The sequence below is a fragment of the Malaclemys terrapin genome, chromosome 9 (assembly GCF_027887155.1).
Source record: "Malaclemys terrapin pileata isolate rMalTer1 chromosome 9, rMalTer1.hap1, whole genome shotgun sequence".
NCBI classification, from domain to species: Eukaryota; Metazoa; Chordata; order Testudines; family Emydidae; genus Malaclemys; species Malaclemys terrapin.
Window position 1 is genome coordinate 95,024,484 of NC_071513.1, and position 27,622 is coordinate 95,052,105.

Below are 27,622 nucleotides of genomic sequence, written 5' to 3' on the forward strand. Positions count from 1 at the left end.
CCCCCTGGTTTACTACGTGTCCTGTCTCTGCCCTCCCTCCAGGATTCAGACAAAGGAGATGCTGGCACAAAGTCAATGGAAGGGGCGTGTGGTGTAGCCTCCAGCTGCGTGCTCGCCCCTTGGCTAGAGACCAAGGAAGGATGGGGGGGGAAAGACCAGCGACACCATCTCGGGGCCCCTTCAGCGCATGCGCACTGAACATTCCTCGTTCGCTCGCTCACTCCTTCCCTCCCCCCTCTCTCTCTCTAATCACTTCCGGTGAGTCCGAGCGCGCCCGGGGTCACCCCCGCTCCCTTCCTGTTATTCCCTGTGTGGGGAAGCGGCTCTCCCAGGCGCGGAGGGGCTCGGCGAGCCCGGGGTAGCGCTGGGGCCGGCGGCGCGCTTTCCGCTGCTCGGAGGAAGCGCCGGAGACCCGAGGACGGGCTCTGGTGGCTGGAAGGGGCGTCGGGGGGCGCTGCCCGGCGGGGAGGCGGAGGCTCCGGGCGGGGGGAGCTTCAGGGCCGGGGCGGGGGGGGCCGGGTGGTTCGTTCCCCCTCGGCTCCCGGTCTTGGCCGCCTCCCCCGGTGCGGGGCTGCCTCTCCTGTCCCCCAGCTGGCCCGGCCTCGGGCCTCGGCGCTGGAACCGACCGCTCCGGGGAGCGAGAGGTGAGTCACCCGGGGAGAGGGGCTGGGCTGGGGAGTGGGGACCCCGAGCCATGCAGGAGCCCCCGCCCTATTCCGGGAGCCCCCGCAGCTTCCCCCGAATGAGGCAGGGCTGCTGTCCTGTGTCCCCCCCGATAACCCCACGGGGGGGATAGATCTGCCTCCTCGCCCAGGGGCTGGTAAACGTGTCCGGCTCCTGCGCTAGGAAATGAAGACACGGGGGGTTAATTGGTCGCTAATTTTGAGCGTTCCTAATAATGCTGTTTTTTCTTGTCACCACACGATGCCTCTTGATTTTCTGATGACTGCTCCTGTGGGGCTGGTATTAACGCCAGGGGGCCCAGAGCTTTCAGTCAGCATCGGGCTCTGTTGTGCAAACACAGACCCAGTCCCTGCTCTGAAGCGTTTACAAGCGAACTTAAAAAAAAAAAAATCCCAGGGTGAAAATATTGCCTTCTGCTTTATAGGCGAATAGAGAAATAAAACATCATCACCAGCTGATGCTACACTGGGTGGCACTTCAGTCTGGTGAGCTCAGGTTATTGCTCTTTGAAAAGTGTCTCCTGTGTTGTTTCTAAGCAACACACAAATAAATTCAATCAACTTTCTCAGTTTAAATTTTATGCCTTTCCTTGTGTATATACACACAGGACCTGAACAATAAATAGCGCAATTGCTGAGTTAATAGTCCCCTTCAGATATTTTGTTAATACATTGACTAATGTGTAGTGTTTTTATGTACCTCATGGCAAAGGTTGGTGGCTAACAAGGTGGTAATAAAAACAGGAGTACTTGTGGCACCTTAGAGACTAACAAATTTATTAGAGCATAAGCTTTCGTGGGCTACAGCCCACTCCAACTGGGAAGAAAAAAAACAGTGGAAAAACAGATTTTATTAAATGAAACACAAAGCCCATACTGTTTATTTTGCTTTATAAAATGTATTTATTCTTCAAATGTAAAAATGCATACATTATCCACAATGATGCGCTTCTAGTTCTAGTAGTGGAGTGCAACTGAATTCTTAGTCTGTTAACTAGATAAGCTTAATCAGGGCAGGAAATGTCTTTCAGTTATGCATGATGTCTAGCACTGGGCTCCTGGTCTGTAACAGGGGCTCCTAGGTGCTACTACAATGCAAGTAATCGTGCCTCAGTTTCCCCACTTGTAAAATTGGGGTAATGATACTTACCTAATTTGTAATGTGCTTTGACGTCTACTGATGAAAAGCACTATATAAGAGCTAGGTATTGCTGTTAATAACGTTCTCATATCTGCTTTTAGAGACCAACGTACTTAGTTTTTCAGCATCGACTCTGTTATGAAACTTGGATCAAACCAGTCCAAATGAGCTTTAAAACATTCTGAACTGTCTAAATGAGAATGAAGGTCTCTTAAAAACAGACAACTCTTGATTAACGGCCCTGGCTGTGGTTTAGTTCCACATTTTTCCCCACTGTTTTGATACAACATGCTCCTTTGTAAACAGATTTGGGTACAAATCGGGATTTCGTAGCATTTAAAATCAAAGAGAATGAACTCGGGTACATGTTCTGTTAGCTGCTTTTCAACTTCCTATTCTGGGTTCAACCAGTAGGGGTTGTAGGGGGGTTCCAGATGGGGACACCAAGCAAAGAACCCTGGAGAGTCCCGTGGCTCTTCAAAGGAATCAGTGAACGCTGCCCAGAGGAACTCCGCCTAGAGACATGAAGCAACATGGGAGCGAAAACACGATCCACAGTCATCGCATCTCTGTTGAGCTTCCTTTTCCTTGCCTGGCAGATAGCAATCATGGCTGGTGCCAGGAGGAAGTCTTGCAACTGTGTGGGGCCACAGATGGGGTGTGCAAATATGAGAAGATGGGGTGAATACAGCCAGGCCCTGGAAGAGCCAGAAAAAGGGCTGCAGCCTGATGCGCACCACTTAGATGTTCCCTCTTGCTGCAGAAGGAGCCATCCTGGCTAAATAATGGAAAAATTCTTCGTGTGTGTGTCCTTGTATGGGTCTAGTTTGTTCATTAGATCAAGCTAAATTTCCACTGAGACTGTCAGTGTCACTAGCCTCTGATCTGAAACTCCTTCAGTTGCTTTTGTAAACTTAGTGTGTCCTTTTAGAATCTTTGCATGTAATGTGATGTTTTGATCAAAGTCCTCTGGCTCAGTGCAGATTTCATCAGTTGGATGTAGACTTCCTGAGAGTACGCAGACTGTCTCTGGGACGATGAGCTAAGGGTTTATCTACATGGGGAAATTGACCAGAATAAAATAAATCACTTTATTGTGGAATAATTAGGATGTTTCCAAACTGATGTAATTATTCTGGAATAAAAGTGATTTTCATTTGAGAATAGTGCCAAAATGGGGAGTGGTTGTGGCATAGCTTATTTTGCAATAGGTATTATGGTCAATGTCTCCATGTGAACAAGCCCTAATACAACCAACTGTGAAGCTGATGGTGGCTATGGAAGAATTTTTGAAATTATGCAATATGTCTTAGTACTGCTGGGTATTTTGCTTTCTCAGTAAGGCTTAAATAATGTGCCGAACACTATATGACAAGTTCAAGATGAATGGACCTGAGATGTTCTCTAGTCTTTATTTTAGTTGTCTGTGCAATTAGCAAAGATCTGCTCACCTCTGCATTCTTAGCAACTTACATGCAGCATTTCATCCTTTTTCTTTTCAGATTAGAATCAGTAGCTTTAAGTAGAATACATTTGTCCCTTTGCAGATGCTTCTAGTCATTGTCAGTTCTCTTGTTTAATTCAGGATAGGGCGTTAGTGTCAATGTCGTTTCATTTAATTTTTCCTGTTCTTCACTTCTGTATCTAATAGTGGACCTGTGAATTTGAATCTGTCCAGCATATCTAGGAGAAAGCTGTATCTGCTTCTTAAGTTGCTCAGTTGTGCTATATTGAAGGTGTTGATAACTTAAGACTTGATTTTTTAAAAAAATGTTATGGTTGTCTCCATGGTTTAGGCCTAGATTAATCATTGCCATTTTTTGGATGTTGAAGAGAAACAGACTCTTCCTGGATGAACATGATGCTGAAAAGTTGCTGGAAGGCCTAACATAGGAATATAAACCATTCTGGCTATGTTTTAATGTTGACGGTGGTGTCAAATGTCTCTCTTGCAGGGTCATCCAATTCATCAGCTTTTTGTTCCTTTAACTCCAGAAAATCACCTTTTTGGGGTGAGGTGGGGGGTGGAGGGATTGGACTTCTTTCCTGATGTTAACTCCTCCACAAACTCAACTGTGTAGTCTAATGAAGTCTGTGCTATAATAATACAGCTTCTAATACTACTGCTGTAGTTATCTGTTAGTGTTTCTGTTTTTAAACCCTATTTTCAGAGGTTTTATACATCTGTCAGACAACTTGCTTCATTTTTTCATTAATTAAGCTGATACTTTGCATGCAAGACTCACATTTTTCCGAAACAATTTTCACAGAAATAATCAGTTCAGCTTCTTCCAGTTTTCTATCTGGTACTTATAGGGCCTGTGTTATAGTAATAATTAAACACCTTATAAACCTTAATAAACTTATCTTCACAACACAACTGAAAGGAAGGGAAAATTATCACAACTTTGTGGATGGAGATTTGAGGCACAAAAAGATGAAGTAACTAGCCCAGGGTCACACAGAGAAGTCTGTGGGAGAGCTGGGGATCAAATGTAGATTTGCTCTGTCTAATTCAGTACCTTAACTGTAAGGCTTTCCTTCATTCCAAACAACTAATAGGCTTTATATCAGTGTCCCAAGTATTGACTACATAATTGTAGAAAAAAGGGCTGGTAAAAACTAAATTTTATAATTAATACATGCTCCTGAACTTGTTGGGGAGGAAAAACACTTCAAAGGCATAAGTTAAAGACATCAGCAGCGTTAAACATAAATCTTCCAGCTTTTGTCTTATTATTTAATTTGAAAGTACTGTTTAAATTTTGTAACTTTGAACATTTGGGAAATAAGTCAAAGTTCAGATTTGTAGTACTATTAATGTGTTTTGAGATTCAGGAGGTTTATCTTCCCTTTGATACAAGGATGTCTATAGCTCACAAACTTTTATTGTGGTGGCGGGGATGGATGTGTTCAGTAGTTGGTAGAAAAAAGCCAGTATGGTGTTTAAGGTCAGTCATGTGCTGAATGTGTATCTTGTGTAAGCAATATGAGTTCTTGACCAGAATAAAATAAATTTAGCATTTGACATAACAATGTCCATGCCTGTAGGAGTCAAATCTAATGTAGCCACAGACAATACAGATGCACCAGACAGTGTTGCAGGTTGAAGCTTTGGTAATGACCGGAAGAGATGATAGAAATACTTTCTCTGAAGGAAAAAAAAACTGGTGGGAGATCACTTTTCTTTTCCCCATCCCTCAAGTTGTGAGTAAGTAAGGCAAAAAAAAAAAAAAAAAAACCTTCACAAAAAAAGCATAAGAAGATAGTGCCATATTTAAAAAATTGGGGAAAAACGGACTAATGCCTCTGCTTCCGCCAGTATGTTTTCTGGGATAGAAGATAGTGATGTGTGCACTCTACTTTAAAGTATGTGAAGTACTCCTGGATGTTATGAAAGTTAGATGAACTCAGAATATAGCTTTCTGAAATTTTGTTTGTATTTCTATTTTGAATCTCTTTATGATGTCTTACAAAGAGTCTAAAACAGCTGCTATAAGTCTATTGTGTTAAATTTTGAACAGCTTCTATAAAACCAAAACTGCCAGTAAAATGGGAGTTAATAGATAAGTAGGAGCAATCAAAACATACAGATTCAGGGTATTTGAGGATATAGTAATATCCATATAAACTCATTTAAAAAACAAAAAACCCCTTCTGTCATGCTGATTACAAAGAGCTTTCAATACATGTAGTGATGCGTGGTTTCTTATGGGCAGAACACATGTTAATCTAGAAGATTATTGCTCAGTTCTCTTGTTTTTAACATTGACACTTTCAGAAAACTTGCTCCCCCACAGTTCTGCTGCATCTTTTATTTTTTTATTCTCTCCTACCCCTCCATGTGCTTTCTCATTGTACTAGTCCAGGAAGGAGCAAAACCACTTCACAGGTAAACTTGAATTAAGTGTATTTGTTGGAAATGTTTATACTCAGTATATCAAGATCCTAAAAGAGTGTTCAAATCATATAATTCAAAATGGGGCATGATGGGTATATTTGTAGGTAACCTTCCCTAGGAATAGTGTGACCAGACAGCAAGTGTGAAAAATTGGGACGGAGGTGGTGGGTAATAGGAGCCTACATGAGAAAAAGCCCCAAATATTGGGACTGTCCCTATAAAATCGGGACATCTGGTCGCCCTACCTAGAAGCTCTTTGAAAACACATTAATTTGGCATAATCCTATCTCTTCAAACTTGCTCCTGTCTCATTTGCCACAGAGATGATTTAGCATCTAGAGAGGAGGAGAACCTCTACCAAAGACATTCAGATTATGAACATCTGGGTCAAGCACTGACTATGGATTCATCCAGTTTTTTCATGTCCACCTTCCTTATGCCACCACAAAGTTGGAGCCAGCTCAGGGAAGTCAGGCAGAAATACACATATTTTGAACTGCTTAATCTCTTTGAGATACAATAGGAATATGCTGTGTCAAAGCAAGCACTTACACAGGAAAAACAGACACTTGTACAAAACAGATGTCTAAAGACAACTTATATGCAGAAGAAAACATACTCTGGCATTTTTCCTTTTCTATGCGTGAAGGCGTTCTTTTAATGAAGGGCTGTAATTATCACTGGTGACTTTGTAAAATCACAACTCTTGTTAACACTTCTTTCAAATACAGAAGTCTTGATGAATTGACTAAGACTTAAGCTATGTCTGCACTGCGCACCTTTAGTGACACAGCTGTGCTGCTACAGCCATGCTGCTAAAAGGCATGCAGTGTAGCTGCTGTTTGTGGGTGGGAGAGAGCTCTCCTGCCAACAACTTCCACCCTTAATGAGCTGCGGTAGCTTTGTCAACGGGAGAGCTCTCCTGCTGACAAAGCGCTGTTCTCTTCCCCGCCCCAGACAAAAGTTTTGCTGACGAAAAGCACTGGTGTGATTTTTTTTTTTTTTTTTTTTTTTTTCCACACCTCTGAAAGACAAAACTTTTGTCATTCAGGTTCCAGTTTAGACAAAGCCTTACCGTAAAATACCCTGAAACATTGAGCCAATTGGTTGTAATATTTAGCCAACAGAATGACTCCTCTTCCAGGGAGAAGAAAGATTTCTTCTACAGAGTAGTGTCCAACGGATGTTTCCATAGTCACTCTCCAGAATGGAGAAATATTGAGTCTTTTATATGTTTCGTATTCTAATGTTTACACCTCTTAAAACTGACTTTTTTTCATAATTGTTCCTAGTAGTGTCCTTTGTACTATAGCGTCAATTTGGACAAGACAAGCCAGTCTGCTTTATCTCGTAGTGCTCAAATAATGTACTTGCAACAGTCGCAGCATTAAGATGTTTTAGAAGTGTTAATTAATCTAATGTTCAGTATTAGCCCGTAATAGCTCTGGGCTGCTCCCTCCACACAGGAGACATTGGGAGGAAACACTAATCTAATTCAGATTTCCTTTCAGATAGAATTGTCTTTCTCCACGCAGAGGCTTTTCAAAGTCAGCTTGACTACAAATGTCAAGGCATTGATAAAGATTGGTGCTAAAATTAGTTTATTGTATACTTTTCTCCCTAGAATGGATGGAAAGCCTGAACTATGTCAGCTCAATCTATTTAGCTAGTTTTCCTAACTTCCATTTTTCCTGAGACTAGTAGTCCTGCAGTGCAATGTATCATAAATTAGAATTATGCATCCATAAAACACAGGTACCTGCATGGTATAAGAACTACTTCCTTATAAATAAATGGGAAGTTCTGTGCTAGTATATATAGCCATGGTGAATGCCTTAATTGATTGATCATGTGTGCCTTGGTCCAAGCAGCTGAGGATTCTCTTTGCACACCAGGAACAAAAGTGAATTCAGTCTGAACTTGATTCCCTCTTTCAGCAGTTGGCAATCAGTAGACTGTGCACAACGTCAAGAAGCATCTAGCAGTGTTGAGAGAAGATGGAAGCAATGAAGGTGTGGCATGATAGTCTGAGGGTAACTGTGGTCATGGGTGGAAAGGCCTGTCACTTCTGTGATGAATTTAATCTAATGTTGGCATGTCAAAACACTGAAGTTTCTGATGCTTTTTGAAAGCAATTCACCTTCACCTTGCAACAAGAATGAGGCCAGCTACTACAAAGATGAAAATGAACTAAAGACTGAGGACATGAAGCTTCAGGCACAAGGAGAGCAACAATAAGTAGTGGATAAATGTTGATTATCAAACAGATGATTGGAGATGAGGAGCCTTCTTTGTAAGGTATTAAACAGCACTGTTTGTTCTTGTGAAAATTATTGCATAAGCTTTTATGGTGAGGTAAATCAGCATTTAACTTAGAGCCTATACCGTTATTATTAGTGTGTTTGTGATTTTTAATTGCAAACTTAACATTGTTTAATGACAAAGCACTAACCCCACTCTTGACCACAAACTTTTTAATAACCGATTTCTATTTATACCATTATTGCTGAATGTGGAAATTCCCTGATGCTGAGATAGTCATGGGAGGATGAAAATATGAGTTTTTAAATCTGCTTTGCGTGGTCATTAAATTGTTATAATGCAAAACACACAACCCTATTTCTGATCTACAAACTGTTTCTATAAGCAAATTCTCAGTTCAGTTGGGAACCTCAAAGCCAGGTGCCACAACTGTAGTCCTCATGAAAGTGTGCATGGTTGCTAGTGAGGCTGGAAGCTTCTCTCTGAATCTGTCAAGCTTTTAACTGAGACACTAAAAAAATACTTAAACTGAGTAATAGGTTTCACTGACATCTATGCATGGCCCAGGCACTAATAAAACTAATCGGTGTATTGAGGAAGTTCCCATTAATAGGGTAGCCAAAACAAATTCTTGAAATGGTTGATCTCTCTTGTATTTCATCTTTTTGTAGTCACTTGCTGTCACCTTAATAAAATCTCTTCCAGTTTTGCCACCAAATAGAAAAATGCTCTTCCATTCTATTTGTACCAAGAGAACATACCAACCTTTTCCACTGAATGAGAGTATCAATCAAATAATTACAGCTATTGGATAGGCCTTGGGCTTGCTCATAAATTAATTCTGGAGCTCCGAGGGGGCATATGTTCAAGTGAAATATCTGCTAGAGCTGTGATGCTACTTGCAATGGCATAGTTACAAAGATTAGTGTGTAATTTTTGAGTATAAAACAGTAATATTTAGAATTGAGGTGTTATGCATATTTGTAACGGTCAAAGAACCCAGTGATACACGCATTCACAAATGCCTAAAACTAAGCTGCTAGGTGAATTTGTTTAAGAGAATAGATTTGGCTTTCTTAAAATAGTTCCACTTCAGTGTTTCAAAAAACAAAACAAAAACTCTAAATTAAAAGTCATAGCTTGCATAAAAGTTTAGTTTGTCTTGTGATGCAGCTTCTTCTTAGCGTATGTGCAACATGCCTCAGGTGGCACGTGACCAGGATTCATCACTGAATTTGGTCCGCTGGTTGGATCATTGGTTCCCCAGGCCAGATATTGATGGGGAGTGCAACGTGAACGCTGATCCATGCTCCCCTGTGATGCAGCTACTCAGTCCTAATGTAGCAAAATTATTCTAACAACGTTTTTGTTTTTCTCTTAAACATGGATTAGAAATGGTGGATAAAGTACTGGTGTAGTTATCCTCTCTCATCAAGCCTTTGTCCAGGTAAATCCAGAGGTCAACCATGGAGCACTTTGACCTACAGACAGGCAGCATAACTTCCAGCAGGAGACAAAGGTTGAAAATGAGAACTAGTAGAAATGAGATTATTCTTGTTTTCCTCATGCATGAGCTATGCAAACTATTCCTAACTCTGGAGTGTTTTACTGCTGCTATCTAAAGAAACTACTATTAGATGGGAATGCCTTACCAGCAGATACCTGCATAAATGTATTGTCAAATGATTTGGCACAACTGTGACTCAACTCATCTTTCACCACATCTACTTTGCATGCCCTTTCTCGTACCATCATATCTCATGTATTACTAATGTACAACTGAAAGTTGTTAGAATGTGGATCTCCTCCATTACACAATCTTAATCTTTCGTCCCTTCCTTGCTATTCTAGTATGTGTGTATGGCTTTTTTAAACAGCTTGCGGTGAGACTTGGTCACAATGGGAATCTTCCATAAACAGTATTCTAACTCGCTTAAGTCCACAGAGCTAGTAGAATTCGATTTTCATAGTTTTCTTAGGCACTCTGTGAGTGTGCTAAATTTCACCCAGTTGGGAATTGTCAGTGGTTTCTTATTTTACCTTTAGTCTAGTTTTTTAAAGATTTCTGTAACAAACTGCTTGCAAAGGATGTCCTACATTGAGGCTTCCTTGTATTTTAAGACTTGCAAAAGTCCCTTAATAGCAATGGTTGCCTACTGAAAGGCATTTTTTTTTTTTGAGTACCCATATTTTCTGTAAAAAGGCAAATTTATGAGAGGAAGCATCTTTAATGATAGAGCCCTAGTTATTCTTCTTCTGGGGAACATGCTACTAGATTATGTAGCACAGCCTAAGAATTTTATCCATTATGATTGTGAATCATGCCTTCCAGACATGGAAGCTTACACTCACCTAAACCAGTGTAAAGTTGGTGTGTAGCTCTAAATGACCGTCACCCTCCCCGGCTCCCAATTTGTTTTCACTAGGAAGCCTGCTGTCACTTGAAATTTGAATGCTATCTATACTAATGTGAACTTTGGTTGGATACAGTGGAGATTTATGATTTTAAACTCCTATCCCATATTCAGTTTCCCCTCTTTAAGGTACAGAAAGAAGATGTACCTGTCCTGCTTACATGCTAAAAGCCCCAACTGCTGAGGCAGAAAACACTACCCTTCTTTAGCTAGCTGCCCAGTTGTGTAGCTTTTGCTGAAAACTACATTTATAGTTACGCATTATCATAAGAATGGCCACCCTTTTATCCCAGTATCCTGTCTTCCAACAGCGGCCAATGCCAGGTGCCCTAAAGGGAATGAAAAGAACAGGTAATCATTAAGGCTGCGAGTCTGTCACAGAGGTCATGGAAAGCATGGGTTCTGTGTCTTTCTGGGACCTCAGCAACTTCTGCAGCTGGCAGGTGTGACTGACCCCAGGCGGCCCCGGGACCAGCCACATCACCCCCCCCCCCCCCCCCACACACACACAACAGCAGTGGTCTTGGGCTGTCCCCCACCCCATGAGCAGCAGCAGCAGTCTAGGGCCGCCACCTCCCCCCTCCAGCAGTGGCAGCTCCTGGAGCATGGGCGGGAGCCCTGGAGGCCTCCCCTCCCCCGAGCACAACTGCATTTTGACAGGTGTGGGCAGTATTAAACTGAACTTCATATAAAATAACAATACTTTTCAGTGACTTGTTAAGTTTTTTTTTTTTTTTTTAAACAACAAAACTTACCTGACCATGCTGAAGAACGCTTAGGCAGTCTGTGACAGAGGGAATGGAATTTAAGTCCTACTTGCTAAAGACATCACAGGCCTTCATATTAATTGGCACTCTTGTGCAAGTGCCATCTCCAACTTTCCCTTTCAGTGGCACATTCTACCATCTTCTGACTTGTTTTGAGGTAATAGTTAAAGCACAGCTTGTTTCTCAGTGCTTGTGTGTGAAGGAAAAGTAGTTCTATTAAGCAGGGCCCCTGCTGAGTCATCTGCTTTGACAAAGTAGAAGTACAATTCAGTTCTTTTGCATATGGGGGTGACTCTGACATTCTACCCTTTGTATGCAAATCTGTCTACTTCTGTCATGACTTCTGCCCAGCCAACAGTCTTTGACAGCAGGAAACTGGCTTTTGGGTGATCAATACTGTCTATTGCAGAATAACAGCATCACATGGTGGACATGTTAGGTCTGTAACTCCACCACAGTTGTTAAATTCCCCCTTCATGCTCCTTCCATTATCTCTGAGACCCCAATACCAATGACCTCTTCTAATCAGATTTTTTTAAGTGCCAGCTGTTGATTTAACCACATGTTCCAATGAGTAATACTCTGTTTTTAGCCAGTGTCCACAAAGCAATAGCACTTGTCCATAGTGATTGCAGTCTACATACACATAGGCAATTACTGTAATAATGGGCCAAGCGCCTCACAAAGAAAAGTAGTCTTATTCATTTACTGTCCCATTTCACAAATGTAGAGTAAAATTGGTTCAAAACTCTGAACTCCATCTGGTCATAGATCTTGTTTGTATATAGGGGAGTCTCAACATTTAGATCCTGCTGGTTAAACAGGTAGCTGTAGGTGCCATCTATGATAGATAACCTCTCTGCTACTTCACTGTCAACAGCACTCTTCTTTCAAAGTATTGGTATAAATTAGGGTAAATGGCTCCTCCATAGAAGCATCGACATTGAAAATAGCATATAGTGTGATTGATAGCCAATACTGCGCTGACAAATGTCTAGCGGTCTGGACATGTTGAAAGCCTCTAAAATTCAGTGCTTCAGCATGTTTTGCTGAGGCACTGCCCAGGAATGCACATGCACAAACGAGGTTGTGTGGAGTTGCATGGGATCATACCTCCATCTTATGCCAATAAATAACTCTTGTGGACCCACTGAACTCTATTAGGGGTAGCCTAGTCCTCAACTTTTACAAATGATATTTGATGCTTCCGGAAAGCGGTGTTGGAGGGGTGTGTGGAAGGTTATTAGCAATAATTGGACTAAAGGAAAGAATATTAACTGCACCTTCCTGTACTGTTCTGTCAAAGTTCTTGTTTTTATGCCTGGTTTTAAATAAACGTTCCTCTCCACCCCCAAATATTTTAAACAATTTGCATATGTCAATTTAGAAGACAACATCCCCTTATAATGGATCCAGAACCTTGGGGAGCACTCTTCCCCTGGGGAAAATACATTTATCCTGTTTAATGTCTGTCTCAAACTTAATTTTATGAAGTGTAGGGCAGGAAGGTAGATAAAGTCCAATTCAATAAGTCTCAAATATTGGTTAGCTTTTTGGCTTTGGTTTGGTTATGTAGTGAGAGGGAAGATGTCTCGGGGTTTATCATCCATACAGAGTTAATGTAGGCTCTTATTCAGGTGTTGCGCCTTACCCCCTCTCTGAGGCTTTGTCTACACTGGCAACTGAACAACAAAGTTTTGTCCTTCAGAGGTGTTAAACTCTCCCCTCCCCCCACCCCGAAAGACGCATGTTTTGTCAAGGAAAAGCACTGCTGTGAACAGCACTTTGTCAGCAGGAGTGCTCTCCTGCTGACAAAACTACTGCCGCTCGTTGGGGGTGGAAGTCTTTTTTTTGTTGGCGGGAGAGCTCTCCTGCCAACAAACAGCGGCTACGCTGCGTGCCTTTTAGTGGCACGGCTGTAGTGGGACACACAACTCTCTCATCTGACTTTAGTGGTGCTTTCAACCAGGGCTAGCTTGCTTATCTGGGGCTGTAGGCTAAAGCCCAAGGGAGGCTTCCATTTAGAATGGTAACCTTCCTACTTTGCAGGCTAAGTGACTTGACTGCTGATAGTCCTCCGGTGCCTTCCCACAATTCCTCCTATGTTCCCAGGATAGCCAGTTTACCAGGAAAGAATTAAAGTGGCTCGGCTTACTCAAAAAAAAAAAAAAATTGTTTTAATCTAGTTTGATCTCTTTTGTAACACAAGCAATAGAATTTCACCTAGTAATCTGTATATCAAGTCCATATCTTCTGGTTAAGATAGAACATATTTTTTAGCAAGACAACCAGTCTTGATTTTAAGTGATATAAAATCCACCACAGCTGTTGGTAAATTATTGCAATGATTAATTACACTTAGGCTACAGATAAGGTGAAAAATTACCTAGCTTCAACTTCTAGCCATTGGATCATGTTATGCCTTTGATAAATTAAAGAATCCTTTACTGTCTGAAATATCCCCATTTAGGATTCTTTTCAGTTTAGCTCACTGCTTGCCTATCTCTTCCCTTTTGGGGACTGCTACTCAAAGCTCCCTGCCACTGTGCTGATGACGCAGTCACAGGAAGGCTGTTACTTCAGAATATGAATTCCTTGAGGGCCTGGAACTCCCCTGACACCATAGGAACCCTTTGAGTGCAGAGCATGTTTTGTAATTTGCTAGAACTGCTTGAGAACATTTCTGAAAATGCCAGTTGAGTCTTGTCAGCTTTTGTTTCCGTTCATAGCAAAGGACAGTCCCTCAGCAGAACCTATGGCACCATGAAGAAACTGAAAGCATATAAGAAGAAATAATTGCTTGGTGCTTCCGTTTCTGTGGCCCTTCACTTATTGCAGAGCACCCTTGTAATGAGAAGTCCCACCCTTTCTCTTTCTCCAGTTACCAGTAGCTAGGATTGGAGACGCAACATATGCACAAATATAAATGTCTGCACTTTATTCATTAGTTCTTGCATGCAGGCTAAGTCTTGTATTTCTTAATCTTTTTGCATAGCATCTAAGACAGCCTTTGCTATTCATCTACACAACCAAAACCCTTGTCCAGGCTCTCATATCATGTCTCTATTACTGCAATAACCTTTTATCTGGCCTTGACATATGCTCACATCCATTCGCATGCTGCTGTAAAGATGATTTTCTGAGCCCATTGCTTTGACCATGCTACTGCTCTCATTGCATCCCTCCATAGCCGCCTCCCTTCTCTATTGCATCAAATATAAGCGGCTTATCTTCACTTTCAAGGCCTTTACAGCCTATCCCCACCCTACCTATCATCTCTTATTCACTGTCAGCTTGTGTTGCCAGCCTCCATCATCCACTTGTTAACTTTTTCCAACAAGCACTTTTATGCTTTCCTCCTATGCTGCCCCTCACGCTTTGGAATAGCTCCTCATAAACAATCTTAGAACTACCTTCTCCTCCTCTGAGTCCCTTCTTAAAACTCTCCCCTTTTCTGTGATGCCGACAAAAAAAACTTGACAACTGTTGTTCACCAGTGTGCTGATACCATTGCCTATCATGTTGACCAATGTTGTCTGTCTTCTACTCTCATGTTTGTAACCACGTTGTTGTCTTTTGTTCTATACTTAGATTGCGAGCTTTTTGGGTCAGGGACCTTCTTGTTCTGTGTTTGTACAGCACCTAGCACAATGGGGTTTTGCTCCCTGGCAGGGTCTCTGACATGCTACAGTAATACTATCATTTTTATTAATCCGGATACAGATTGCTCTTTATTCAATGATTATAGTACCTCCCAGTGCAGGCTTGTGAGAGTTGTGCACCAGCAGCGGGTCAGTACATGCCAATTTGGGAAAAGCCACAACACTGCTAGTTAAGCTTTGTTACTTTTATTACCCCTTCCCCTACTCACAGCTTTTCGTCCATGTTAAATCTTCTACTATTGCTGTTAAGGTTGGGGACTGGATCTTAGTTCTGTCAGTGCCTGAGGCAGGCATTTAATGAGAAATCACCAAGTTCATGTGGTGAGGGCTTTAGACTGGGTGTGCAGATACGAATCTTCTGTTCTTCATCAATGATTTAGATAATGGCATAGAGAGTACATTTATAAAATTTGCATACAATACCAAGCTGGGAGGGGTTGCAAGTGTTTTGGAAGATGGGATTAAAATTCAAAATGATCTGGACAAACTGGAGAAATGATCTGAAGTAAATAAGATGAAATTCAATAATGATAAATGCGAAGGAGTCCACTTAGGAAGGAACAATCAGTTGCACACATACAAAATGGGAAATGACTGCCTAGAAAGGAGTACTGTGGAAAGAGATCGGGGGTTAGAGTGGATTATAAGCTAAATATGAGTGAACAGTGTAGCACTGTTACAAAAAAGCAAACCTCATTCTAGGATGTATTAGCAGGAGAAGTAGTTCTTCCGCTCTACTCTGCACTGATTAGGCCTCAACTGGAATATTATGTGCCACAATTTAAGGAAAGATGTGGACAAATTGGAGAAAGTCCAGAGAAGAGCCACAAAAATGATTAAAGGTCTAAAAAACATGACCTATGAGGAAAGATTGAAAAAAATTGGATTTGTTTAGTCTGGAGAAGAGGATACTGAGAGGGGACATAACAGTTTTCAAGTACATAAAAGGTTGTTACAAGGAGGAGGGAGAAAAATTTGTTCTCCTTAACCTCTGAAGATAAAACAAGAAGCAATGGGCTTAAATTGCAGCAAGGGCGGTTTAGGTTGGACATTAGGAAAAACTTCCTAACTGGCAGTTAAGCACTGGAATAAATTGTCTAGGGAGGTTGTGTAATCTCCATCATTAGAGTTTTTAAGAGCAGGTTAGACAAACACCTGTCAGGGGTGGTCTAGATAATACTTAATCCCACCTGGAGTGCAGGGGACTGGACTATATGTCCTCTTGAAGTCTCTTCTAGTCCTATGATTCTCAAGAGCAGGGGCCTGCTGAGAGTTTCTGTCTCTGAAGTCCCCATGACACTGAACCCAGCTGAAGTGAGTAGGTAAAAGTGGCAGTAGCTACTAACACTCTGCTGAGGAGAAATGTCAGCCAGCACTCCCCTCCCGCTGCAGCACAAAGAATCGAGGGCTGTGCCCCCAAGTGTCCTAAGGACACCAGTGCAGCACCAGGGAGGACACAGGAATTTGGCTTTGCAGCATGGCTACCCACACCCAGGCTAAGTTAACCTGAGTACTGACCACCAAGCTAACTGCAATTCATGCGTACCCCTCCCAGTGCATACACATGGGACAAAAATACCTGGGTTAGTGTTTTTCCCCAACTTAATTTTGGAGTACTCCTGTTTATAGATACTGCATAAAGGTGCAGAATGGAATAAAATCCACAAAATGCCTATATCTGAACTTTCTACTCTGACTTTTTTTTTTCTTGCCTGTGTGTGTGTGTGTGTGTGTGCCAGCATTTCCTGTTTTGAAAGATTCTGTTTACTGTCTGGGTTTCAAAATCTCAGGAAGAGTAGAGAATTGGAAATAAATTTAGAAGGAAAAATATAAGCAAACAACTTAATCATAGCTGGAGATTATATTTTAGTTACATTTTTGGCTATCAATCCAAATCATTTTATACAAAAGAAACTCAAAAATAAACCCTTATTCCCATCACCATGCCTTACTCTTTCAAAAAGGGCAGAAGATTCCTTTTTTTTTTCTGTATACAAAAATGAAATTAAAGCTCTCTGCTTTATCACTGAGGTCTCTTCTGTGCTCTGTTATTAAATGTTCATGTCACCAATATAAAATACACTTAGTGTAAAAACTCTGAGACCCATAAGCAGGCAGGAAACCTGACAGTTTTATTTTTACATCTGCAAAGGTGGTTGCTATTGTTTCCCCTGCGTTTCTTCAGTACCGCAAACCTACCTTAACAACTTGAAAAAACTCCAGTGTTTGCTCACTCCACTTCACAACATGCTTGTAGATCAGTGGTTCCCAAACTGGGGTTTGTGAACCCCTGGGGATTAACAAAATGTTACAGGGAGTTCTCTGGGGGAAAAATTCCCTAATGGCAGACAGAGCTAGATAAGTTTATGGAGGGAATGGTGTAATGGGATAACATGATTTTAGTCAAAGGAACAGCGTGCCATGGCAGGTAAATAGTATAATGGCTAATGAGGGTTAGGCTGGAGAATCTTGCCTACGTGCTCGGGGTTTTACTAATCGCCATATTTGGGGTCGGGAAGGAATTTTCCTCCAGGGTAGATTGGCAGAGGCCCTGGAGGTTTTTCGCCTTCCTCCGCAGCATGGGGCAGGGATCGCTAGCAGGAGGCTTCTCTGCTAATTGAAGTCTCTAAGCCACAGGATTTGGGGATTTCAACAGCAGAGTCAAGGGAAAGGGTAGGGACGGCTTTGTGGCCTGCATCATGCGGGAGGTCAGACCAGATGATCATAATGGTCCCTTCTGACCTTAAAGTCTATGAGCTGTCCCTCGGGACCCTGGGCAGCACGGGCCCAGCAGCCCGGAGCCCCTGGACTTCCAAGAGCTAAGCAGATCAAAGCAAGCATATTTATCACACTGAGGAGATTTAAACTTCAAGACTCCATATAAGAAATGGAAAGGGTGGTGGATATATTTTTTTTTGCTGTTTTAAAATTAAATAGGCAGCTAGTATTGATTTTAAAATTATTATGAAGAACAAGTTTAAACTTGTTGTAATGTGCGTTGTTTGCCTGGACTGCTCAAGACCTAAATGCTTGTGTAGAAGGAACTCTTTGAGTTGGTTTCTTAAATACCTTCTTGCTGTTTCACATCTGATACTCCTTGATGAAACCTAGGAGCCTTGTCTTATAACAGGCTTATTCAAAGTGATACAAGCTATGAAAGTGAAATCTTGGAAGAGTGTTGCTGTTTTCATAATGTAATAAAAATACTGTAATGATAAATAATAATTTAATTATAAATAGTGTGTAATAAGCTTGTCATCAAAAGAAATTTTATATTTCCAAGAGCACTGCTTTTATAATTTATAGTCAGGTAAAGGAGAAAATCTCTGGAAATATTCATTTTTAGGAGGGGGTTCGTGAGACTTGACATTTTAGTGAAAGGGGTTCACAGGTTGTTAAAGTTTAGAAACCACTGTTGTAGTTGTAGCAGAGAACTTTCAGCCAGTGTAGAGCCACTATGGAGCAGGGCTCTTGAACTATGAATGGGAAACTTTTTCCATATAGAGGCCAGAATTCCTGACTGGAATAATAGGATTTAGCAGATATATGGAAATTCAAGGAAGGAAGACACACTGGCCTTCCGAGGCCTCAAAATGCAATTTTAGTGTTTAACAGTGCATCACTGCTTACAAACAAACAACCCAACACATTCTATCTCATCTGAAGAGGCTACTAGTTGAGAAACACTGCATCACTGTGGAATTCTCACTTGTATTACGCATGCACACAGCATGATGGAAAGGAGAGCGAAATTGTAAACTAGAAGAAAATGTCCGAGGAAAAAGAACAGGAGTTCCCACCTTCTCCATGTTCTTACTCCTTAGGGTCCTTTAAGGAAAAGCATGGTTACAGAGGTGGTGGTGGTGGTCATCTAAAATTCCAAGTGCCTCTCCTTCCCAGGATCCTCCTCCTTCTGTCCCTGAAACAGTGAGTGCATAGTGACAAAAATTTAAGTGCCTTTTAAAAAACAAACAAAAAAACAACAACCCCAAAACACTTGAGCAGGCTGCACTGCCCCAGAACCACAGATGTCCATACCTTACTGTCTGTTTTGTACCCTTTTTTTCACAGTTTCAGGCTCTGGTACACTGGGCTTCAGGCAGAATTGAGGAACAGTGTTTAGACTTCATTTAAACATGTCTTCAGCTTATTTGACTTGTATTGTGCTTTGACAGCAAGGCTGCATATGGATTGGCAAAAAAAGGGGCTTGTAATTCTCCATTGTTGCAGCTCTTCCACTGGTACCAATATTGGGAGGCTTGGGGTTTGTGTGTTTTGTTTTCTGGTTTTTATTTAAACACAGCTCAGAGCAGTCTAGACTACATGGTGACAAAAACTGTTAAGCCCTGCTACAAGGCTATTTTTGTGGCCAGGCCACTCTGAAGAAAAAGCTTTACAACACTGCTGCTTTAGAATTTATAATATGATTTTAGAACATGGTTCTATCATATCTATTCACAAAATGAGTTTAAATACAGCTATTTAATTTTGTACAGTATCTTACACTGGGTCTGATACTGGTGCTGTTTGGGTTACAGTGATAATTGTTACAATATCCACTTACGATTTCATCCTGGAGAGAGAGCTCTCTAAAGCCTTGTCTAAATTACAAAATTTACCCATCACCAGTAATGGGTGCAGCTAAACAAGTGCTGAGACCACTGTTTCAAAAACTGATTTAAACATAATTGGTTCAACTACAGCAATTGTCAGCAATGGGTACATTTTGTAGTGTAGACAATGGGGCATTTCATAAAACAAAAACCTTAGCAATACAATGTTTCAAAAAGGGCTATATCCCTCCTAACCCTTTTCTTTTACTATTCTGTTTGCAGTCATACAAGAGTGCATGTGAAAACTGTATTTGCACAATTTGTTAAATGGATGAAATAAGATAGAAAAAGACATGAGGAAGCTCTTTACATACAGTGCAACAAAAAAATAATTTTAACATCGGCAGTGTTATAGCAGAGTACAATTTCAAGTGTTTGTATTAGATGCTAGGTCTGTATCTGTATTCTAGAAAAATGCCTGAAGGCAGGCCAGAAGAACAAGAGTATCACTGAAAATACCTAGACTGAAGGCAGTTTTACTGTCACCACGCAGCAGATTTGGACAGCAGCGAAAGCAAACACACTGACAACCCTGCCAACTCTCCTTGTGCTGGGTTTTGGAGTGATTGATGTGCCTTAAGAGGGAAGACAACATTTTGTTCTCTAGTCCAGTGTTTCCCAAACTTGGGACGCCGCTTGTGTAGGGAAAGCCCTTGGTGGGCCGGGCCGGTTTGTTTAGCTGCCGTGTCCGCAGGTCTGGCCGATCGCGGCTCCCACTGGCTGCGGTTCGCTGCTCCAGGCCAATGGGAGCTGCTGGAAGTGGCGGCAAGTACGTCCCTCGGCCCGCGCCGCTTCCAGCAGCTCCCATTGGCCTAGAGCAGCGACCACAGCCAGTGGGAGCTGCGATCGGCCAGACCTGCAGACGCGGCAGGTAAACAAACCAGCCCGGCCTGCCAGGGGCTTTCCCTACACAAGCAGCATCCCAAGTTTGGGAAACACTGCTCTAGTCCATGGAGTTTGAAATTTCTAGGCTGACATACTGTCACCAGTGGATAAAAGCTTTATATTCTGAAGAGAGAGAGAGATTAATATTTTTCCCCTGGGAAAGCGACTTCTGTTCCTCCCAGAATTTTGCTTTTGAGGACTCGATTGAAGTCATAACAATCTTTTATGTTGGAAAAATTCAGTTGGTGTTGAGAGTGGGATAATGAGAAATAAAGTCAATATGGTGGTCTAAGCCTGAGAACAGTGTATACATTTTTGGAGTTTTTCATGTGGGGTGTGAGGGGTCAGTCAGTTATGAATCTAGGAGTTTTTTGTGTGTGGATTGTGGAGTGAATTTCTAACTGGGAAGACTAATCAAATCTGTACAAAAGTCCTAGTGGGATGCATATGAAACAGAATAATTGTTACAGGAAGCAGTTTAATGAGACTTTTTTCTTGCAATAAGAGAAGCTAACTGACTGAATATTTGGAAATAAAATGTGGCATGTTTATTGAATGGCTCATTCAGTTGTAAGGATAACTTAATGGAAGTGAAATGAGTGATTACAGTTTATGCATTGAATTGCAGAGGATTAGGAAACTTATTTTTTCAGTGATGTTGCAGTTTTATTCAGTTTGATTTATTATTATTAAGGTGTATGCATTATGATCTTACAAACGGAAATACTGTTTGTTTAATTTAGTGGTTCAGTACATCAACAGTTAATGTATGGAGCTGCTTTTGTCTTTCCTGGTTAGTTCCTACTGCTTGTTTCCTTTTGCAAGAGAGAAACTTAAAGGAAGGATGTTAGCTGAACTTTTGTGCCTACAAGGTAGTATGCTAGTCAGTGAATAATAGTGAACATTGTAGGACTTCACTGTTGCAAAGCCTGCAGAGGAGTGGAGCTTTTTTTTTTCCACCACTGATGACAAACAACTCTCAGGATAAAGGAAGGCTGATAGGGAGGATACAGTTATTCTCCCACCCCCAAGCTTGTCAGTGGGTCTTTAGCCTGCTTTTGGGGAGACACTAACATGTTGATTTTAAATGCAAGTTTAGCTCCTGCCAATAAAGAGTCCGCTACTTTGATAACATCCAGAGTTGAAAAAATTCCAGTTAATAACTGCTAACAGTAATTATATTCCTTGATTACCAACACTAACAACTTTATACTACAGATCATGCAGAGAAGAGAATTTTCATGAATAATCTTGATGTAGGGTGGATTGAATCTGTGGATCTGCTCCATCTGCAAAAGGAAATATGCCATTGAGAACAAGTGTGCTCCTCCTCGGGCAGATTCATGGAAGAGCATGTTTATCTCTGGGACTAAGGCTGCATCCATTCTTTAGAATCATTTTGTCTTGGTGGCACAATCAAAACACAGATTAATAGATAGTCTCTGGGGTAGCTGCCCCAGAGCTGCAGACCCGGGGAACTGGTCTGAGGATTCAGATTCTCAACTCCATAACAGCGCAAAGAGCCCTGGTTTGAGCTGGGATTCTCAGGACTTCCAGGGTCCCTGCTGCAGATCTGAGAGCCAAACTGCAGCTGGAGCCAGGGCACCTGGGTCTTTCAGGCTTCTACCTAGAAGCAGGGAGCCTAGAAGCCCTTATGTGGCAGGGCTGCCCCAGAGCCCCAGCAGGAGCCGGGCTCTGAGTTTTAGGCTCCCTGCTCTGTGGCAGGGAGGCTGGTAACACTGCAGCATAGTGGAGAGCCTAGCAGTAAGAGCCCGAGCAGGTTCTGTACCATGGTGCTGTGGAGCCTGGAACACAGGCCCCCTGGCATGTTTTCATTGACAAAAGTTAGGTCAAATCTGTAATAGGTTCACCAAAGCATTTTTCTTCATCAAAATCGGTATTTTCTGATGAAACAATGTTTAATTGGACAACATTTGTCTAGCTCCACTATTGATCTTGTTCCCTATTGCTTGTTTAAATGTTCTATGGCAATCGGGTAGCCGGTATATTATCTGCATTTTATCTTTTGGCAGAGATTCCTGCAAGTTTCAGAAAAGTTATGGCTTCTTCTGATCAGATGATCACTTCTCCTGGATGATGACAGTTTGAGTGGGTTGCTGCAGGAATTCTTACTTTCAGGAAAGAAGTGGTTGAGGAAAAAATAACATTAAACTTTGTAAAGACCTCAGATGAATGTTCGTGACAAAAATAACAGGAGTACTTGTGCTTTAGGTTGGGGGGTTGTCTGTAAGTGAGGACAGGTCTGTAGTGTGCTCAGTAGCCTTGGCTAATTGTATACAGCAGTTTGACTAAAGCCGGGCAAATAACTGATTTTTCTATTTGCTGACAATTCTGAAAAGTGCAAAAAAAAATTTGTTTCTGGTCAGATGAAATGTTTCATTTAGATGTTGAGCATTTTTTAATGTTTACTTTTTATAAGAAGACTGAAGTACGTTTCTAAATGAAAGGTTGTTCAGAATAGAAAAATGAAATGTTTAGGCAGGTGGGAGGTTAGGTTCTCTTCTCCCACCCCCCAAAAAAACACTCCTCCCCCAACAAAAAACAGTTCAGCAACATTAACAGGAATTAACATGTTTTGGTGTTGCCAAATCTGCAGTTTTCACCAAAAAAAAGTTTCAGTTGAAAAATTTTATCAAGCTCTGCTTATAATGAAACGTTTTATTGAATGGAAGTTCAGTTAAGGTAGCCAAACTACCTTAATTCTGCCTTCATTGCAATGCCATGAGAAAATGAGACTACCTTATCTATCCAGAACAGGGTTAGTCTTATACAGTAGAACCTCCGAGTTATGAACACCTCGGGAATGGAGGTTGTTCATAACTCTGAAATGTACGTAACTGAACAAAACGCCATGATTTTTCTTTCAAAAGTTTACTACTGAACAGTGACTTAATACAGCTTTGAAACTTTACTATGCAGAAGAAAAATGCTGCTTTTAACCATCTTAATGTAAATAAAACAAGCACAGAAAGCTTCCTTACCTCATCAAATCTTTTTTTAAACTTTATTTTTCTACTTTTTTAGTATACGTTTAATACAATGCTGTTTTGTATATGCTTTTTTTTGTCTCTAATGCTGCTTGATTACGTACTTCCAGTTCCAAATGAGGTGTGTGGTTGACCAGTCACAGTTTGTGACTCTGAGGTTCTACTGTATGACAGCAAAAGCTAGAATGCTTTGCTCTTGATCTTGGGCCTTCTTTACGGTCACTTCTTGTTCACCAGAAAGTAGATGATACAGATGACTGATTTAGACAAATACTGAATGTCTTCAGACAGCATAGCTCTTAGTACTGAAAAATGTATGTACCCAACCAAATAGGAAAATGGTCTGCAAAGCGTGTGTGTGGTTTTTTGTTTTTGTTTTTTTAACTACTCCATATGGAGAGGAATGAAGATAAAAGTTAAATATGTTACATGCATACTCTTTTGTCACAATCTAAAATATAGTTGTGCATTAGCAATAATTGCAACAGGTGGTTAGTGGGGTTGGGAAAAGAGAATGCAATTACATGGTGGTTCAGGAAGACACTGTGACCAGCCCAAAGAGTTGGTAGTTTAGTCAATAAGGGGGCTGTGAGTTTGGTCTTGCTGGCTACTTATGGTGTCTCCAAAATTCTGGTGGTCTGGAGGGGTGATTGTAACCATAATTTGGAAGTGCTTATCCCTGCCCTGATCTCTGTCTATGTAATATCTATTCAAAAATAATTTGTTACAGTAATATTCCTTGAGCTGTTTAAGAACAGAATTGATTCACTTTATTGCAGACAGCCTTCCAGTTTTCTCAAAAAAAGACAAAAACACTAATTATATTTTGAAAATGTAAACAGAAATCCTTTTACTTTCCAAATACAAACCATGATGGTATCTTTACATGCAAAAGTGGAGTGAATGTGCACATAGAATTAATGTGCGCACAGTTCCAGCATACGCTTCTAGCCCCTACTCTGTCAGAAGAGGAAACATAAGCCGCTGTTTTAGTGTCATTGTTCTAAAATAGTGACTTGCCCATTGGCCTACTTGCAGCCAACACACATTCTTTTAGAAAACAAACACATTGACTATTTTAAGATTTGTACTTCATAAACATCATTGGCTTTTTTATTTTGAAAAATTATTTTGGGTCTGCTGAGACTTGCTGAATTGTTTGATATTGTAATCTAAAATTAAATAGTTTTTAAAAAATGCATACACTTTTCAGCAGCCTAATGTTACAGAACTAGGCCACAGTCTGCACTACAAAAATTAACAGGCTTAATCATGGAGGTTAGGATGATTTGGACACAGCCATGTTTATCACTTGTTTTGCATATGTGGACAGAAAACATGTTCTGAACATGAGACCCAAATTTTAACAGTGGTAGATATCTAGGTTTGTGACATGGTTCCCCTGTATCTCTCTCCTGACCATACTGGTGGTAATAAAAATAAAAAAAAAAACACACACAACACTTTTTGGAATATGATTTAACTATACATTTGTTAGACAACCATAATTTTGGTATTGTAGACTGGAGTCTTGTTCTTGTCTTGGTTGACTAGGAACAAAAGCAGTGAAGGGGAAAATGTTGCCAGCCTGTCATTTCTTCATTGGTTGTACGACAGACACTTCCAGAAACGATTGGCTTGTATCCTTCTATTAATAAGTACAACTTCTTCTCTTTTTTTTTTTTTTTGGCTTGACACTTTTCTCATAATATATTTTTCCACCATCCTTTTGGGACATCAGAATTTCTGCATCGTTATCTCTTGTCATAAGAGACTGAAATACATTCTATATAATGGCTTTTGACATTGAAGAATGGGAGAGAGGGAGACATGGATATAATAAATGCAGTTGTGACATGTATGAAAAAATAAAATATATAGAAAACTTGATTTCTGCATATGATTTCTAGAAAATTGCAAGATCAGGCTTGTTTAAATAGATTTATAGTAATTGTGTATTAATACATGGATTTGTTAACATAGTAATAAACAATTGTGGGTTATTTTCCTTCTCTTGCCTCATTTAGTTTTGTTTTAAAAATCGGTGAAATGGGGATGCTAATGTAAACAATAAAGAAAACAATAGATGCTATATAGTCAGTAGAGCAAAGGACTGGCTGAGTCATGGGGTCTCTCTCTCTCCGCCAAAGACCTGATCTCTTTGGCAAGTTATTTAACCATGTGCACCTTATTTCCCCATCTGTAAGAATCCCCATTTTACCTACTTTAGTTTTTGAAATATTCAGATTAAAGGATTATATAATTTCAGTTTCACTCCTACTCTTTTGTTGTTAACACCATATACAGAAGATGATTTTAATTTAAATCTCAAAGTAAACTTTTATTTATGATCTAGTTGAGCAGTCAATAGGTTTGAGTGTATGTACGTAGAACTTAAAATTATGCAAATCTACATTGCCTTCCTATGGGTCAAAGAGAAATTTTAACGTCTGCAGAATCTAAGCTTTGATTAAAACACAAAAGAAAAATTAGCCTTTATGGTGATAAAGGACCTTCTAAACATGAATAGAGTGTAAATCAATGTAGCATTTTACTAAAACTGCAATGGAGAGTTCCAATGCTTATATTGCTATTTGTAGAATTTCCAAAGCTGCAGCCGAGAAGGCTGATCACAATCTTATTGCTATTCAGAATTTTGTGGACTTGCAGTGAAACTGAAAAGAATTGTCACTTTCACTCTGCTGCTCCTTGAGAAAACTGAACAGTGGCAGGTTTTCAACACAGAAAAAAGAGGGCAGAGTAGTGGAAATATGCTCCTTGCAGCAGCTGAAAAGCTGAGAGATCTATAGGATAGCAGAAACTTTCTAACCAACCCTCACAGCAGCCAGGAGGCTTTGGGGTGGAAGGGAGGAGGTCTGAGTAGAAAGAGAACGAGCGTACCTTCTCCCTTCCAGCAACCATGGGGAATTTGGGATAGAGGGGTTATTGGACACATATTAACCAAAGACTTCTACCAAACAGAATGGAGGGACAGCACCCTGACGGGCATCTCAGCTCCTTACTTTCCGAACATTTGGGATGGGGACTATTGACTTGATTGAGTGTTGCATGTGAACATTGAAGCTCCTATCTTTCAAATTAGTCTTTCCCTAGCAGAGGACAAAACCTAGCGTTTAGCTGTTAGATAGAAGAACTTCAAAGCCTTGTGTGTCAGTGATTGGAGATGTGTATGTGGGTTCGCAAGACCACTGATGAGAATTTGGGAAATGTTTCAGTAGCAAATTACTGTACAGATTCAGTGTGTAGACCTGAAAGTGATTATTTAGCACAATTGCATACCTTCCCAGTTTCTATTTTTTAATACAAATTGAAACGGTAAAGCATAGTCATCTGTGAGGTTAAGCTATTTATAACTTACAGGTGAGCATTTTAATTATTGGGGGTAATGTAGTGGGGAATTACGAGAATTGTTTAAATGTGTTTCAAGCATAAGTGTGCAAATCATTTTTAATGGAAAAATTAATCCACTTTATTTTTTTTGCAAATAACTATATGCATATTGTTATAAGTTTGCAACAAGTATGAATAACATCTGTGTTGCTATTAATTGTGCCATTTGAGGGATTTAATCCATATTAAAAATATGGATTTTCCCCAGAACTTCCTTTGACATGCAACTTTGGGTTTGCCTCCCCTCACTCTCCTTGGTAAAATGCAATAATTTGTATGTCCTACCCCAATTTCATGTCAGAAGTGCTCAGATACTATGTCAGTTGGGGTTATATAAGAGTCTAGATAAAGCTGCTCTATCAGTTCTAATTTGTGAGGTTTATATCTTTCATTATAATATGTTTTACATTTATTTAGGTCTCTCCTGTAGGAAGCTGTGCTTAAACTGGTTTCTGTTGTAAGTTTACCAAAAGATTAAGAAGATGCCTCCAAGACCATCATCTGGTGAACTATGGGGCATCCATTTGATGCCACCAAGGATCCTTGTAGAGTGTCTTCTACCTAATGGAATGATAGTGACTCTAGAATGCCTCCGTGAGGCCACACTACTGACTATCAAGCATGAACTCTTCAAAGAAGCAAGAAAATACCCTCTTTATCAGCTCCTTCAAGATGAATCTTCTTACATTTTCGTAAGTGTTACACAAGAAGCTGAAAGAGAAGAATTTTTTGATGAAACACGGCGACTTTGCGACCTGCGGCTCTTTCAGCCTTTTTTAAAAGTCATTGAACCAGTAGGCAACAGAGAAGAAAAGATTCTTAATCGGGAAATTGGTAAGATGTTCTGTTTTAAAGCTTCTCTGATTTACCTAGTT

General features: G+C 40.7%; 1 protein-coding gene across 3 annotated transcripts in view; it reads left to right on the forward strand.

Moving 5' to 3' along the window:
* The first annotated feature begins 528 nt into the window (after window positions 1-528).
* PIK3CA (phosphatidylinositol-4,5-bisphosphate 3-kinase catalytic subunit alpha) overlaps window positions 529-27,622 on the forward strand; it is a 77,181-nt gene continuing 50,087 nt past the window's right edge. The window contains exons 1-4 of one of the 3 annotated variants that reach the window (XM_054039193.1): window positions 529-644; window positions 7,663-7,737; window positions 7,858-8,023; window positions 27,165-27,581. In XM_054039193.1, the coding sequence (XP_053895168.1) occupies window positions 27,230-27,581 (352 nt within the window). In that variant the 5' untranslated portion in view covers window positions 529-644; window positions 7,663-7,737; window positions 7,858-8,023; window positions 27,165-27,229. Of the gene's footprint in view, window positions 645-7,662; window positions 8,024-27,164; window positions 27,582-27,622 lie in introns of all 3 variants that reach the window. The other 2 variants (XM_054039192.1, XM_054039194.1) reach the window with 2 other exon arrangements.